The sequence below is a fragment of the Anser anser genome (assembly GCF_964211835.1).
Source record: "Anser anser genome assembly, chromosome: 33".
Classification (NCBI taxonomy): domain Eukaryota; kingdom Metazoa; phylum Chordata; class Aves; order Anseriformes; family Anatidae; genus Anser; species Anser anser.
This window is the reverse complement of record NC_139754.1, coordinates 597,655-614,741: the sequence shown is the minus strand read 5'-3', so window position 1 is coordinate 614,741 and position 17,087 is coordinate 597,655. Positions and strand designations below refer to the sequence as shown.

Genomic DNA, 17,087 nt, shown 5'->3' with positions numbered 1-17,087 from the left:
CACTGATAGCAGCAACTTTCCTGCTATGCCTCATCTATGTCAGAATGAGCTTTGAATAACTGATTTTTGGTTCAGCAGCCAAAGTGAATAATTTGAATATATTTCAGACTGTGAAAAAATCATTTAATTCACCAAATTCATTCCAATCATATGTTCAAAAAGCAAAGTAGGGACCTGAGTCACAGAATTGTCAGTAATGCTAATTACCCCTTATTTAAAAGTTCAGAGGTTAGTCTTAATCACTAAGCCATCCTCTTGAAGCTGTTACTCTGTGTAAAACATTCCAGTACCTACAGCAAATAAGCAAGTGAAAATAAATGCTCAACCTTCTCTTAGCAAGCAACCAATCAAGATAGCAGTTATGCAATGATATTTATGATGGGAATATTCTAAGCTAAATGCTACTGCATTAAATAGGTCTGGCCTTATAAAATATGTTAAGCCAAAGACTTTGGATGTGGCTCTTTATACTGAGAATACATCAGCTTGCTTCACTTAAACTCAAGCACAACTACTTCAATTTAGCCAATCCACCAAAACTGGTGGATCCTAATCCTAATCCTACTCCCTAATTATTATCTATCACCTCCTCAAAACAAGTTCTGAAATCAAACTTACCTCAGATGGTTCGCTGACTTCTGCGCCTCCCTGTATTGTATGAGCTAAGAGCTTCAGAAGATAGGGCTCTGCTTCTTCTGGTATGTTATCATCAATAATGGTCAGTGAAAGTGTGACCAGCATCTGTCCTTGATCAAAATGTATCTCCCCGGTCTCTGGAACAAGGTCTGCAGTCACAGGTGACAGATCACTGCTATTTCGAGTTATGACCCAGGTCACAGAAACATTTCCATGTGTTCCACCATTTCTTACGATCGTGATCCCTTCAAACCTGTGGTTTTGAATGAAAATAAAAATCTGTAACATGCAATTATAATTAATATCGGTTTACTTAGCTATCTGTTCCCTGGAAGATTTATACTGACTTCAGTGGAATCGATATTAACTGCTGCTACTGACATTTGAGTCAGGACTTAAAATTTGTGAAATCATACCACAGAAGTAGACTTTTCTCAGGTTGCTTATTCATGAGATAATATACATAAAGACATGAGTAATATATCTAAAGACATTAGTTAAAATTTATTTTGTTTACAGTAAGAAAGATACTGAGAAGAGGAAAGTTGGCATGTTTATATTTTTTCTCAGGAAAGATGTTAAATTTCAGAAAACTTTTTCTCAACTAAATTTCTACACTGTTTTATGGACTATATCAAAATACAATTGTCAGGCATGAGTGTTTAAATAATGATTTTATTTAAAATAAAGTGACTCAACTATTTGCCTATGCACTGAAATATAATTTATCAATATTTGTGATTATGGAAATGTCACGTTTCCTGTATCTGTGTATAAGAAAGAAAAAAAAAAAAGTGAATATTGAAGTGCTGGGCTCTACATACTAGAAATTGTTCATAAAATCATAGGTTGATACATTACCTCTTTCTCTGGGGATGAACCACCATCACTAGCTAGCAGTGGACATTTTTACTAAAACTGGCAATATTGTATAGATATTAGTTCTGCTTGTAAAGATTTGTGTGGAGATTTGTTTTTAATTTATCTGTAAAATTACATGTATTTAACTTTTTTGGAAGTCTATGGGTATTCAGTACTTCACAGAAGACACTCACCACCATTTTTTAACCAGAGACTGACTTTAAATACAGTATAGACAAAGATTTACTGGGAAAGGAAGCCTGAAATATATTTTCCACTTGTATGAATGGGTGTGTGGCCGCATCACAACTTCACTGATCCATCTTTTAGATTAAGGGTTTTTCAGTATTTTGATAATGTCATTAAATATTTACAGTTCTCATATATAGTTCATAAATATTAAAATACTTCTGCATAATTAGACATTTTCTCCCTTGAAAATTCTATATCGTTTATAATAATTACACAGTAGGTGATTTCTATATTAATTTTTCACTACTGATTTTATAATTACTGTCAGTGAAATCCTAAGGATGCTTTACAGTGCCAAACAAAGCCCTTAACATGACGAGATACTGTTTGAAGATCTGTAGTACCTTGAAATTTGGTCTTCATCAATGATAACAGTTTGAGTAAACAGGATACTGTTGATTGAAAGCACTCCATAGGGTTTATCATTTGGTTGGATGGTGACGTGAACAACAGATGGATTAACCAAAACAGCATCTCCCTGTAACGTGTCCTTAAGGAGCATAATTTGGAAGGTCTCAGCAATTTCTGGTATGGCATCATCAAGGATCTTGAATTTCATATATACTTCATGAACTAGAGGTGTGAAGACAATAGTTGTATTTGGCTGAAGATCTAGGAAGTCTAAATTGAGCTGCGCATGTGCTGTTGAATTCCCAGTTATGATGGTGTAACTGACGGAGACTTCACATTCATCAGGTCCAATTAATTTTCCACTGTCATCCTTACCACGAATCACTTGAATTGTGAGCATTTCGACTTCCTCAGGCACCATGTAAGTGCTCTGAGCAAATCGCACAGGGCTGTCATTTTTCTTAATATTAATCTGAACAGAATTCCTTGTGGTGTTGATTTCAGCCCCTCCCTCCACACTCCTGAGATGAACAACAAACAATTCATCATTTTCAGGTATCTGGAAAAATAATAGTAGCAACAGGGTGTAAGTCCCATTTCAAATATATGCAGAGCACTTACTTAGAAATATGTTATGTATATTTAGCAATAAAGGGAAATAATATAAACATTACAACCCTTTTCACATTAAAATAAACAGGCAAAAAGAAACTCGCTTGCAACTTTGAAAATCCCTTCTCAAAATTGAATGTTTCCATTTTCTAAGACATACTTCTATGCTATGGAAATATGAAAAAGTGGGAAAAGACAAAAAAAAAAAAAAGGGCAAACAAAAACTAGGCAAGAATCAGATGAAGCTCTATCTTTCCAACTAGAGAGTGTGAGGAGATCCAAACTCAACTTGTGGAAGTTGCTCTGCTTGGACACAAGTGTTCCTGACAGTTATTTAGTCTGACATCTTTATTTGCTGATGTTAACACCATTTTACATCTATGCATGCCTGAAAGAACAGAGGAACAACATATGAACACAACCTACCTTGGCCCTTTTGTTCCTATTCAACGGGAAAAAGAACAGTTCCTACTTTCAGACAGACTCACATTCCCAGCACAGCTTCAGTCACAGCTCTGAGAATGTGCTTGCTGATGCTTATCTATTAATTAGACTTTGGCATTTCTACATGTGGTTTGTTTAGAACTGCACTTTAGTTTTAGCTCTTTAGTCTCTAATAACTGATGCAGCAGACAAAAAAGAAGGGTTTATAAGCCTTGAATTGCAGAATTTAATATTTTTTACTTTATATTATTACATTTTATTCCCCAGTCTTGATAGGCTAAGTCTGTTTAACTGGAAAATATCATTATTTTATTAATACAGAGAGATTAGAAGGAAATATTTAAATATTACATAAGATCCTCACATCTCATTCTTGTTGTGGACTCTCAGAAAAAACAGTATTATTTGCTTCTGAGATAAATTCCACAACAAAATTGCTTATGTGTTACTAATGGCATTGCTTTGTTATAGGGCTGATGAATCCTTTCCATGTAGTTCTGTTTACTGAGCAAAAAAAGTTCAGAATTCCTTGTGGTCCAATATTTCTTCTCTTTTTACACATTTGTTAATTGGCCACCCTTAGATCCTGTTTCAGGGCACAAAGGGTATGCACGCCGCTGTCTTTGTAGCTGAGGCCAATTTTGTCCCTTGTTTGACTTGTGGCACTTAAACTTGCATAATATTATTGACTGATGCAGGTTGTTTGTTTTTTTTTCCAGCGTGAGATTTGCAAGCTCTCTGTCACCTCTCTCCTACACTACTATTTCCTATTTTATCTTATTAAAATTGATGTTAACTTACGCTTGTTTTAGTTCACTAGTTCATATACTGTCTTGCAGTACAAAAATACGCATTTGACAGTCAGAACGTACATGCCATTTTAGTTGCAGATAAAATCTTAGTATCCTACATAAATAAGGCATTGTGGAGCTTTCAATTACATCATGATTGACCAATAAATACATGAGTCAAACTTCGAATATAATAGTATAAATGATTTCCAGTGCTGCCTTGCCTCTTTAATTTTCTCTTAAAGTTGCAATTATACTTAAAAAGGAAACCTGCACAGGAAAAGTACTATAAATGCAGAGCTGTGGAAATCAGAACTGCAGTCCCCTACCTTCTGTAAGGCTGCACAATTCAGAAAAATACTTGTTTCATTGGTTTCCCTAACTCAGATCCTAAAAGCTCAAATTAAGTTCTGACAGTAGTGTTACTGGATTCTTGTGAACTCTATCATCATCATCATCATCAATAAAGGTTTTTGTGCAAAATTCATCTTTCACATACACTTGTGAAAGACTTTCAAAGAGTGGAAAGACGTTGACTAGACACACCAAATACAGATCAAACTTTTAGAAACAGAAGTTTGAGAGCATTTCTCAGAATAAAAATAAATAAAATCACATCCTCCCAAGAGAAAAGACCCTAATAATTTATTTCTGTGTGTAAGTCACTGAAATATTACATTGAATTGGAAAGAGATGTTTCTACACTTCAGCACCCCAGGTTGGCACAGCCTCTTAACACTAGAGTATCAGTAGAAATGTGGAAGGACATTTTTTATAACTAAGAGTAAAAAGGAAACAAGCTGCTTTACAGTTCTGTGCTCACTTCTGAGACACACACCTTTCACCATTATTGTTTTCTTATGAATTTCTTACTAAGTTGTTTTGCATCATATATACTTATTTTGATGTCTCAGTTTTCCCTCTTAAGCTTATTATAAAGGAAAAGAAAAACACAAAAGAAAAGTGCAGGTAAGAAAAAAGGAAAATCACAAGTTGCAAATTAGAAGAATGTTTTGTTTACTCTGAGATAAAAAGAAAGCCTCACAACCTATGAGTTATGTTGTGGTTTTTTTTTGTTTTGGTTTGGTTTTTTTGTGTGTGTGTTGTTTTTTTTTTTCAATTGGCCAATCTGAAAACAGAAAAATGTTAATTATCACCTAGTATTCATGCTTTCCACAAGACTGCATGTTTGTTTCAGGAATCTCATCTATTTTTAGGATTTTTTCAAATATGTTTCTACCCTGAAACATATTTGAAAAAAAAAAAACACAAACAAACAACGACAAAAAATATTTTTGAATCTGCCTTTTCCCTGTGAATCTTCAATGTGTAATATTCTTTCTTTAGTGACAAAGATAACATGTCTGCTCAGCCAGGATATGCACATAAACTAAAACTATTCACTGATGAGAATTAAAGAGGGAGCTTGGAAAGAGTAAAAATAATAGACCAGAGAGCCAAAATTTAACATCACTTCATCAAATAGAACTGCTTTTAACCTTATTTAAGCCAAGCCTTTTTGTAACTTATTACTCTAAGTCTTTCCAGAACTTCAGTTAACCTTCTACGTATCAAAGCCTAAGATGAAGTCAACTTGTTCCTACCTGATCATCAAGCACTGTTAAATTATAAATCAGCTTTGATCTCCCAGGTGTGAATGTAATATTTCCCTTAGCTGGACTTAGGTCTTCTTCAGCTGGGTTTGGACCATCTTTTATCTGCAAAGAATTGATTTGTCTGATGAGAAGTCTATAAAGCAGGAATACAAATCCAGTGCAAGTACAATAACCAATATGCAGTGTGACTTGCATAACAAATGACTATCTGTTCAGCCATCTCCAACTTACAACTTACATGAACATTCAGTTGTGAAAATCTGCTCTTTTCTGGCAGACAGTGTAAGTCAGAACAACCACTCTGAAGAAATCCCGTATTTCCAGAATAAGAGGAAGAAAACTACTTCCATATAGGCCTATGGGGACTCTTTAGTATATTCTGATGCATAACTGACTCTTTCATATTACAGAAAGGATATTCATGCAAATTCAGTTTGAATCAATAGTATTTCATAATAAATTCCAAGACAAAGTAATAGTACTTACTGGTTTTGTGTCCCTTCTATCTTAACTTGTGATATTAAAGATACTAAATTTAACAGTCAAACTCAAAATACTACAAAGCCTCTTAAAGGTCATATGGGATTTTTTGGTTTTAGAACATTTTGTAAATTATTTTTCAACATACATATATAATGATGTGAGACAGACCTAAGTAATTGTCCAGAGAGTAAGATTTACTGTACCTTAAAACAAACATATTTGCAAAAAATTGCACAGAGAATCATATTCAGTACTTTAACTATTCATGCTATATTTAGTATTAATAAAATCCAGTGCAAAGCTTTTCTGGTTTTGACAGGTCTAGACTAAAGCTTTGAGGTCTAGATTAAAGCCTTACCCTATAGGACCAGGCAACTAGTACAGAAATATCTATATGAAAGATTTTATATATAATTTTAAAGTAAATAATAGAGTCTGAGCTAGATAAGAAAAAGAAAGCAATGAAGTCAGTAATTGTATCACATTCAAATCACATATGTAAATAACAGGATAAGTATTCAACATGATTAATTATTTCAAAAGCTTCATTTGCAGGGGATTCAAGATAGAGATCAAGATACAGATGATTATAGATACAGAAATTCACCAAATCCTGAGCACTCACAGTTCAAAGTTGGGATAATCATTAAAGACTCACTTGAATATTTGTATGTAAAATAAATATTTTTTAAAAAAATTAAAAAAACTTAGATAAGACACTTCTTACATACTTAATATGCATTATTTTCTAGTAATACATACTGATGTTGCCTCACGTACCTTTCTAAATGACAGAATATACTCGGTTTTCTCTAGTACCTCTTAACGTTAAACAGTCAATTAAACAGTCAGATAATTACAGTATTTTCTATATGACGGTTAATATGAATCCCTTTTATGAAACAGATCTACCTAATGTAGATGTAGGTATTTTGTCCTTCTTCCCCTTTTGCAAACACTTCAATAAATTATGATTACAGCCTCTCAGTTTAATCCAACAGACTACTGTATGAAGTCTTTTGGATAAACTCACCTCAAAAGTTATGACGACCGTCCCATAGGTTCCCCTCTCTCTAATTAGAGTGAGCGGCACAAATTCATTTCTGCCCCTGGGCTCATTCACTGTGATTAAGGCAGACTAATGAGGAAGAAAAGGAACAGACAATCAGACACAGATCAAATATCACAGCAGAATGAAGAAACTGTTACCATAGAAATATCAAACTCCCACAGACAAGTTAATCCAATCCGCAAACCAGTCCACTGATGGCATACATTTCCTAGCAACCAATTAGTTCAGCTAATGAAAACCTTAAAAGATTTCAGATAAAAATGTATCACGTAATGCAATTTGTGTGTTTTTGTTGTTGTTGTTGTTTGTTTGTTTCTGTAAATGAACATAGTCAACATACACAAAGCACTGACATATCATCACTGGTATTTTTAGGAGCTCCTACACCCATTAAAAATAGGTTTTCACCATCATGAAGTCGTTTATTAGATAGCTAGCTATAAATGTACTCAGGACAATCATTTAGGTCACTGGTCACTTTTTTAGGCTATTGTAGGTAACAGATTTTGAAGATATCCACAAATCCCAGAAGCAGCTTGGCTTAGTACTGTGGCTCTAACATTTTCTTATGTTCTTATGTTTTTTCAGAGAAGTCCTATACAAAATTATATTGTCAGAATGCTGTCAATAAGGCATAGCTACTCGTTCTACTAATACAACCTCTGTATTATTGCAAATATCATCTGCTGGAGTAACAACAGCATCTTATCCCAGAGGGTGTTATAAAATGCATATATTATGACAATGTTCCCTCAGTAATTGGTAATTAACCCTACTGCAAGAAGCTGTGCCTGCTCTTCAGAGGAACAGGTTTATATTCAGAAGCTACTTCTTTGTTTACATGCTACATTTCAAAACTGAAATAACAGTAGCAATAAAAACAAACCAGATGTAAATTATACACTCAGGTAGAGAGTATTTATACATCCAAACAAGTCTGGAATTTTAACTGTTATAAATTTCCAATAGAAACAAAAATAATATGTCAGAAATACATGCTTATAGATTTACTTCCTTTCATTATCCTTTCAGAAATAAGCAAACTACCCACATTAAAGCCAGAGAAGACTGAAGAATATTCAAACCTGGATGGAACTGGAACTGTTTGTGTGACTCACAATAATCAAATAGTCTTCTTCCTCCACTGCAAAATGTTTCACACGTCTGGTATCCAGAACAGAAAGAGTCTGTATCTGCAAGGGAAATATGAGGGTGACTATGTTTATCTACATATGTATATAAACAAATACATTTTATATTACATTGTATATAGTGAGAAAAAGTACGCATAGAATGTTAAGAATTCCAAAATTATGTATAAAACTATACATGAAATAGCTTTTAAAACTTTATATTTTATATATATATATATATATATATAAGCAACTAATTTACAGAATTAACATAACTTATCATACATTTTCCAGAAAATGTTCTATGACTTGATTGCTTGAGAATTTCTTCCCCCACTTCCAAGCAGAGCTACAGGCTGGGAGATGAGTGGTTGGAAAGCTGCCTGGCCGAGAGGGACCTGGGAGTATTGGTTGATAGTCGGCTGAATATGAGCCAGCAGTGTGCCCAGGTGGCCAAGAAGGCCAACAGCATCCTGGCCTGTATAAGAAGCAGCGTGGCCAGCAGGGCTAGGGAAGTGATTGTGCCCCTGTACTCGGCTCTGGTGAGGCCACACCTCGAGTACTGTGTTCAGCTTTGGGCCCCTTGCTACAGGAAGGACATGGACGTGCTCGAGCGAGTCCAGAGAAAGGCAACGAAGCTGGTGAGGGGTCTGGAGAACAAGTCTTATGAGGAGCGGCTGAGGGAGCTGGGGTTGTTCAGCCTGGAGAAGAGGAGGCTCAGGGGCGACCTTATCGCACTCTACAGGTACCTTAAAGGAGGCTGTAGAGAGGTGGGGGTTGGTCTGTTCTCCCACGTGCCTGGTGACAGGACAAGGGGGAATGGGCTAAAGTTGCGCCAGGGGAGGTTTAGGTTGGATGTTAGGAAAAACTTCTTTACCGAAAGGGTTGTTAGGCATTGGAATGGGCTGCCCAGGGAAGTGGTTGAGTCACCATCCCTGGAGGTCTTTAAGAGACGTTTAGATGTTCAGCTTAGTGATATGGTTTAGTGAAGGACTTGTTAATGTTAGGTCAGAGGTTGGACTAGGTGATTTTGGAGGTCTCTTCCTACCTAGACAATTCTGTGATTCTGTGATTCCCAGGTAATCCTCCCTGCACCCTCAAATGTAAATATATAAAAAATACAAACAATGTAAACAACTAACTATGACAAACTTACATCACTGAAGTTATGTAGTATTTTAGGACACAAAACTAACTCTTGTCACACAGAGTGCTTTTTTCTAAAACATGGCCAGACTGGAGGACCTCCCTTGGTCCTTGCCAACCCATACTATTTTAAGATTTTAAAATTAAAATCGATTTACCCACAACAATCTGTGTCCAGCCATGAATGCATACACACTGTTGTTAGAAGCTCCCTGTGTGGCTCCTCCATGAGTAACCACAAGGTAGGAAGAGGCTCCAATTTGGAAAGACACACAACTTGTAGGATTCCACATACTGAAATTCTGCAAGAAGAATAAAAAAAAAGTAAGATTGTGACTTAAATTCCTTATTAACTAGCATGTCTGGTGTTCAAAAACAAACATTTACCTCAACAGGAACAAATACTCCTTTCCACTGGTAGACAGTAGAAAACAAAGCTGGAGGCATACGCAACAGAACACCGTACAGGATTTCTCTTGAGGTAAAGAAACACCAACCAGATGCTGATTCTTCCACAAAACTTTGCAAGACAGATAGGACACTGATACCACCCCCTGCAATATAGTAAAAAATAAAATAAAATAAAATAAAATAAAATAAAATAAAATAAAATAAAATAAAATAAAATAAAAACACTATTTACTATTATATTACTCTTGAGATCTTTTCTAACCCCATTCCCATTATTTACCTCCCAAAGCCAGACCTAGTATGAGAAATGATGAAGTTGTGTCTTAGTATTTGTTATAAGTGTATATAAATACATAGAAATGTTACAATGCTAAGGATATAATGAGAGTTAAGCAGTAAATGTATTTTTCATTCATTACAACTGCACATGGAAGACATATAGGCAATTTGAGTCTGACTCATAATAATTGATCTTGGAATTTAGCTAACAAGAGAATTAGCTAGATAGCAAGTAGTAAAGAAAAAAAAAAAAAAGACAAATTACAAAATGTTCATGTTTTGTTCCCCATTTACAACATGTTCATGTTTTTATTCCAAGACGGTCCCTAAGCACCGTCTTGTCAGAACTAAACTCCAGGAGCTAGACTCTTGCATGTCACATGTCATTTATACTGTGTTAGAAAGATCCTGAGTTACAAGTAGTACGGAACAAATTTTATTACACACACACAAATAAATAAATAAATAAATGGCTAGTGACAATAATGTTCATATTAGCAGCAAAGACAGAAATAGAGATTACTGAAACTGGCAGAAGTGGCTGATGACAAGGTGATTCTTAAGCAGCTAAAGTATTTTATCTACTAAATCTTACATAGGAAAATATTAACTGAATTGTGTCTGAATACTTGAATTTACATTCCCAAGCTACATCTCCTGTATGCTTGGCTACTCTCTTACTATCTCCACTTCTACAAAAGCAGTGGACATTCTCTGTAAAGTGAACGTACTGATGCCAAATGCAGTATCTGATGATGTCTCCCACTCAACGCTCACAGAAACGTTAAGCCCATTACTCCGTGAAACTTTCAAATAAGCTGTAGTGTTGGCTTCTTCAATTATGATGAAATTTGTCCTAAATGTGAGAATCATAAAAATAAGGAAAAAATTATTTTATAGTATATTCATTGCTGTAATAAAAATAAGATTTTTACTGTACAATTCCAGATGCAGAATATACAACAGAAATAAAAAGAAAATATTAATAACAGGTTTCAGTATCTGATGGACTGGTAGCTACATTAATTAGGGTTTCCCAATGATCCTTACTACAATCATGCAAAATCATAGGCAATTCAAAAAAATCTTTAAACAGACTGAAATTTAAGTATATTAAATTCACGTAATAAATGTTTAGATAATATTATTATTAAATATTAATATAAATTATTAACTCTAAATATCAATGTATTAATAAAATAGCATACATACATTTTTTATTTAAATAGTAAATTTATTTAATCTGTATGGTTTCAGCTGAATGGTTTTTAAAAATGGCAGTCCATATGTGTCACTTGCTTCTGAAAAACAGCCTTCAGTGAAAGTATATTTTTTACAGGTTTAAAAATGAAAGTAAATTATAAAACGTATGACTTCCTGGACACTGATATGAGGTTTGGAACTTTTAACATGGAATACTATCAGTGGAATATGTAGGCACTAGTGAAGTATTAGTTTATAAAGAAAAATAATAATAAATAAATTGAAATTTTGGATTATGAATAGTCCTTTTTATGCATTTTTCTACTCTTTTGTTTAGCAGTAATAGTATTTCACAATACCTTTCAAAGTTACAGATTTACAAACTGGGTTGCTGAATTTCTTTAATGCGATCCATCAAAAACAAAATTGTAGAGAAATATTATCTCTTTGGAGTATGAGCAACTATCTCCTTTTTACTGATCAGTGTAAAGTACCTATTTCCAACTGTATAGATGCTGAAAAGCCCTAGTGGAGCCTGGTTTTGTAATATTGTAATCATAGTTTCCACTCTCGTGCCTAGTCTGGCTCCTCCAGTTGGATTGAACAGGGTGACAATGAAGTGCTCATCCATTTCTGGTTCTTCATCTAGTACCGCAGAAATATGCAGCGTCTGATAACAAAACAAGCATACAATGTTATTGAGACATGATAACAGATGATGACACAGCTCTATCAGAATGTGCTACCTTTTTTTTAAATTTATTTCACTATAAGGCTTTGGATAGCATAGCAGGAGAAGAGCAGCTCATGAAGCTGGAGAGGACAGAATTGAGGCAAGCTCAGACTGAGTTCAGACTGAGGTTCTAAAGCCATCCATCTAGTGGCCTCCATTGGTGCAACACTAAGATGAGCATATTCACTTTTCGTTGTTGTTGTTCTCTTTTCTTTCTTTTCTCATCCTATGATCCTCTGAAGTTTTTGATCCTAATTTCATACTTTTGTTCTCTATTTATTCCATACATTTTTGGGTAGTTTATACTCACAACACAGCTATAAGTGTAATCAGTTAAGTTGGTTTTAATTTATTTTAGTTGGCAGCTAAGCTATCTTCAGGGAAACAGGGTAATCTCACTACTGGTGCTGTCAAGAAAGAAAAGGAAAAGGAAAAAAAAAAGCAAGAATAGTGAGAGATTTGAAATACTCTTTCCTCTCGATGCTTCTTTCCCTCTCCTACACCACTGTGGATGAAGATCAGGTCTTCTAAAGGCAATCTCAAACTAGCAAAGAGCAATCTAGAGAAAGCTAAGTGCTTCACTTTCATTTGGGGCTCACTGTCATCCTTCACACTACTCAAACAAGCAAAAAATTTCATAGGTACGCATAGCCTTGCTGTACAAAATAAAAAGTTAGTGATGATGCATTTGGAAATAATACAAAATTTACAATGTTTTATATTTCTGTTCATTTCCACAATAAACCATATTTACCAACTATATTAAGAAGGCTCCAACTTCTTATAGATCTGCTGCATTGTGATTCCAAATGCATCTAAAGGCCAGAAATTGAAAACCAGTGTTTCCAAGAAAAGTTTGTCTCAGTTTCTATCCTATTGCCTGTAATATGCTAACACTAGCTTCACCAGCTTTACTGGCAAAAATAAATAAATCGAATTGTGATTAAACCTTAGAAGAGTCAGGATTCACAAACTTAAGCTAGTTCATTTTGTAGCTGACATTCTTGTGAGGACAGTATAGAGGCAGTGAGCTTAATACTTAAGTTATTTTCCAATCCTAAGACAGACAACTGTTCTACTTTTTGTATTTGTTGCAGCACATTCTGTTTAGTTCAGACTAACTAAAATGTTAAATTACAGAATGGGATTTTTACTTTGATCTTAACTATTAGGCTTGCAAATTATCACTTTAATTTAAAGTAAGTTTGCATTTCAGCTATAGATTGACTACATAAAAAGAACTGTTCCAAAGCACACATGAACGTTATCTATAGTGTACTGTTTTCAATTTACCTCAACCCTTACAAACTAAGAAACACCTAAAGATGAGCCCATTTAATTTTCACACACTTCCACATCAGATAATAACAGGAAATCAGTCACAGCTCATGACTCAATTCACTTTATGAATGAAAGAAGTAGAAAAAATAAACAGAAGATAAAGCACAGACATTTCTGAAATCTTTCCAATATTTCCAAAAAAAAAGCTTCCTAGACTTCTCTGGTAATAACTAGCATATTACCTTGAACCTGACTCCCTCTTCGAGCACAATATATCCTTGAGAAGGGGTCAAATCCATTGTTGCCTCTGAAGAATTAATCTCACTTACAAGATACTGAACAGCCACAGTGCCAAATATTCCCTGAGGTGGTTCTCTGATAATATTCAATACTGCAACACTTTCCATCAAATGGATAGATGTTTGCTCTCTCAGAAAGAAGTGATTGCTGTTATTGAATGACAAAACTCCATGGCCATCATCATTGGCAAGTATAGTAATTGTAGCTTTTGAAAAAGAAATAATGAAAATATTCTTTGGTTAACATAGTAAAATATAAATATACATATATAGTAACATAATACATAACATAAACACAAATACATTCTTCCTTTAGTGTGTATATAATGCTTATGTGTCCATGACATTACCTGAAGAGAATGGGAAGGCATTTCACTTTAACTAGGAAGATCTCTAGACAGGAAGAATATAGTCTCTCCTAGAAAAGGATTATGAACTCTCTAAAAAGACCTCAGTTCAGTGAGGTAGTACACATTGAAAAACTCATCTTCGTGCTTTCTGATTCATTGCTTTACATATAAACTTTTTAATTGCACAGATTTCACAGGGATGTTTCAGAACCTTCCAAAGGAGTATAAAGATTCACCATAGCAGGACAATGGTGCTTTCTGAAATATGATTATTCAGAAAAGTGGAATTAAAATGTGTGCCACAGAATTCTAAAGAAATGGAACATTAAAACTAAGTTTTACCTGTTGTGTTCTCCCCTAATTCCAGCCCCAGAGATGGATTTGTTAAAATTAACTGGAACTTCTCATCACCTTCAGGAATCTCATCATCAAAAATCATGACATCAACAGATTTATGCCTTTCTCCATCAGCAAAAAAAAGAGTCTAGCGTTGAAACACATAAAGCACCGAATACTTACATCAGTTAATATCACACAGAAATTTTTGACTACGGTAAACAGAATTCTGTGAAATAGGAAGGAAGGGAAAGCATAGGAAGAGCCATATTCTCTGTTCCTTATAAACTGATTGAATCAGAAATATAAAGGTTCAGCACATTACAGAATGAGGACAAGAAAGAATAATTTATTTTGAAAGTCCTGTTGCAAAAATAGTCTATGAAAAAGTTTGTATGTCTAATCAAAATTAAATTTGAAATCGATGTTTGAAAGTTTACATTTTGCTTTATATTAAAAAATATATTTTTAAAAAAGAAATAAATAGTAAGAATAAGAATATTTTTATTTCATTCTATTTAGATTACCAAAGCAACTGAAACAAGCTGAAACATCTAGCATCACTACTGATCATTCTGCAGAATAATCAAGAAGATATTCTTTTACGGAAGCTGAAAGAATAAAAAGTACTAGATTTAGAGTTGCTTCTTACCCTTGAGGTTACATTAAAATCCAAACCCAGCTGGGCCTCCAAATTTTGGGCATAAAAAAATACAGACACATTGCCATATGATCCTCTGTTTCGGTAAGCCATTACTGTCAGATTCCCATGAGATTCACTAACTTCAAAACTAAAATAAAAAGAATAATTCTCAATGTTCACTGATTATGTTCTTTTGAAAAAGATAGTACATTTTTATTACATTTTCACTCTGAATTATTCCCTACATTATAGTTCTCTAACGCATCCTTTTTACCTTTTTTCTCTTATCTAAATTGAATTAAGTAACATGAGGTTTTTGTTTTGTTTTGTTTTGTTTTTTGCTTACATGAATGGTGAGGCTGGAAGAGTTGATGCAGGCTGGGGAGGTTAGGCAAATTGGTGATATAAAAGGACAACAGTGAAAGTAGTAATAAGTAAAAGAATTCTGATTAGATGAATAGTGAATTTTTGTTTTCAGTGTGGGAATCCCACTTTCTAGTTCAGCTGAATTGAATGATTACTTTACCATCTCAAAGACATGGCCCTATTTTTAACAGGAGTTTTACTTTTAGAAAGAAAATGGGCAACACCAATCACTAATTGGCACAGTAAGTTCTTCAAGGAAGATGAGACTTACTTGGTACCTTCCCATTCAATTACTCCTCTTACACCATCATTAGCATCGATAACAATTTGAGAAGCTAAACCTTCCACATCTAAAAGGCAAAACAGAAAGACAAAAATTAAAGAACAATAAAATCAATTTTCTTGATTTTCAAGAATCACAGAAGCATTTATTCAATCGGTACTAATATTACAGTGTCTTTACAAAAAATGTGTAGGAGAAAATGGGAGTGGGCAAGATAACTGGAAAGAGTCCTTACTACTAGAAGTGCAATAATGCGTCTTGAATTAGCACTGTGATATTTAATAATGCATAAAAAAAAAAAAGACTAAGGAAAATGTAGAAAGTTAAACAGCACATAAAACATTAGAAAATAATAAAGTCTAGATTTGCGATGGAATCTTAATTTGTCTTCACTATAAGTGTTTATTACAATGACATTCAATATTTTGCATTTGCCATTCTGAGTATGAGAAAGACAATGAGGAAGAATAATAAATGATTCAGCATTTCATCTTCTATTTGTGCTTCAGTGCCTCATCATACATTCTAATGGCACACCTCAGATTTCACTACAAATACACAACTATTAATTTATTTGTGGGGTGTTCACATACTGTAATATTCTACTGCTCCATAAAGACATACAGGTATTTACAATTAGCCTGAAATCGTAATTGAATACACTGCAGTGTGAAAAACACCAAATAATAGGTTAATGTCAGAAAAGTCTACTAACTTCAGAGACCAGAACTTTACAGTCAAAACTTAATACTTCTCAGAAAATAGGTTGTTGTTTTTCAGACAACCGCACCACACAACTACCTTAACTTACTTGTTTACTTTTTATTAACTTCAACTTACTTTCTAAAACCAAATTGACTTCACCGAGTCTGCCATAAGTATATTATGTTTAGATCCATATACATTTTTCCATCAATTCAGATAAAACTGAACAAAAGTAGAAGATTATTGCCATGAATCTAAGCCTGTCACTATGAGGTAGAGATGACGATGAGCAATAGCTCTACACAGACAACAGAAGTGTTACTGAGGTTTACAAATCCTGAGGGAGTAATGGCAATTAGAGACATTTCTGCTTCACTCCTGCATTTTCTCATGTCACCCTGAAGTCAGATCTGTTCACCCAGGATCTGTAAGAGTTTGCTCACAGACACACACGCGGACACACGTATTTGAGTCAGGCTATTTCTTCTACCAGAAGAATTCACTGACATGTTATGTGAACACATTTTTTCCTTATGACTTAAAACTATTATTTTCTCATTGTAAGTAAAGCTGACCCAATGCAGTGTCACATCAGTGTTAAATGGTCATGGTTCAAGGAGACAGCCAAAGAGAAAGTGAGACTATACAACACTGTTTAGTTTGGATGAATCTTTCATTCTTATATGCTACTCCTTTCATATTTTAGACTCAACTATTCACAAATCAGCAATGAGTCTTGCAAGTTACCTTTCAATCTGTAACGAATTAACTCAGTCACTTCTATAAGCATGCAAAGAAAAG

General features: G+C 34.3%; 1 protein-coding gene and 1 pseudogene across 2 annotated transcripts in view; both read right to left on the bottom strand.

Moving 5' to 3' along the window:
• Positions 1-242: 242 nt before the first annotated feature.
• On the bottom strand, positions 243-7,222 carry LOC310888312 (adhesion G-protein coupled receptor V1-like; the record flags this gene model as incomplete). The annotated part of the gene is made up of 5 exons (XM_083814904.1): positions 7,080-7,222; positions 5,552-5,665; positions 2,094-2,659; positions 619-889; positions 243-290 (listed from the first exon to the last, which is right to left on the bottom strand). The coding sequence occupies exons 3-5, from the start codon at positions 2,519-2,521 to the stop codon at positions 243-245; spliced, it is 747 nt and encodes a 248-aa protein (XP_083671030.1). The 5' UTR covers positions 2,522-2,659; positions 5,552-5,665; positions 7,080-7,222.
• Positions 7,223-7,705: 483 nt separating this feature from the next.
• The window catches only part of LOC310888311 (adhesion G-protein coupled receptor V1-like), a 96,754-nt pseudogene continuing 87,372 nt past the window's right edge, over positions 7,706-17,087 (bottom strand). Inside the window, exons 55-63 of the transcript in view lie at positions 15,570-15,648; positions 14,942-15,080; positions 14,296-14,437; positions 13,547-13,809; positions 11,785-11,960; positions 10,819-10,943; positions 9,785-9,951; positions 9,556-9,699; positions 7,706-8,311 (exon numbers count right to left, since the gene is read on the bottom strand). The product of the transcript in view is annotated as an adhesion G-protein coupled receptor V1-like (transcript). The remainder of the gene's footprint in view (positions 8,312-9,555; positions 9,700-9,784; positions 9,952-10,818; positions 10,944-11,784; positions 11,961-13,546; positions 13,810-14,295; positions 14,438-14,941; positions 15,081-15,569; positions 15,649-17,087) is intronic.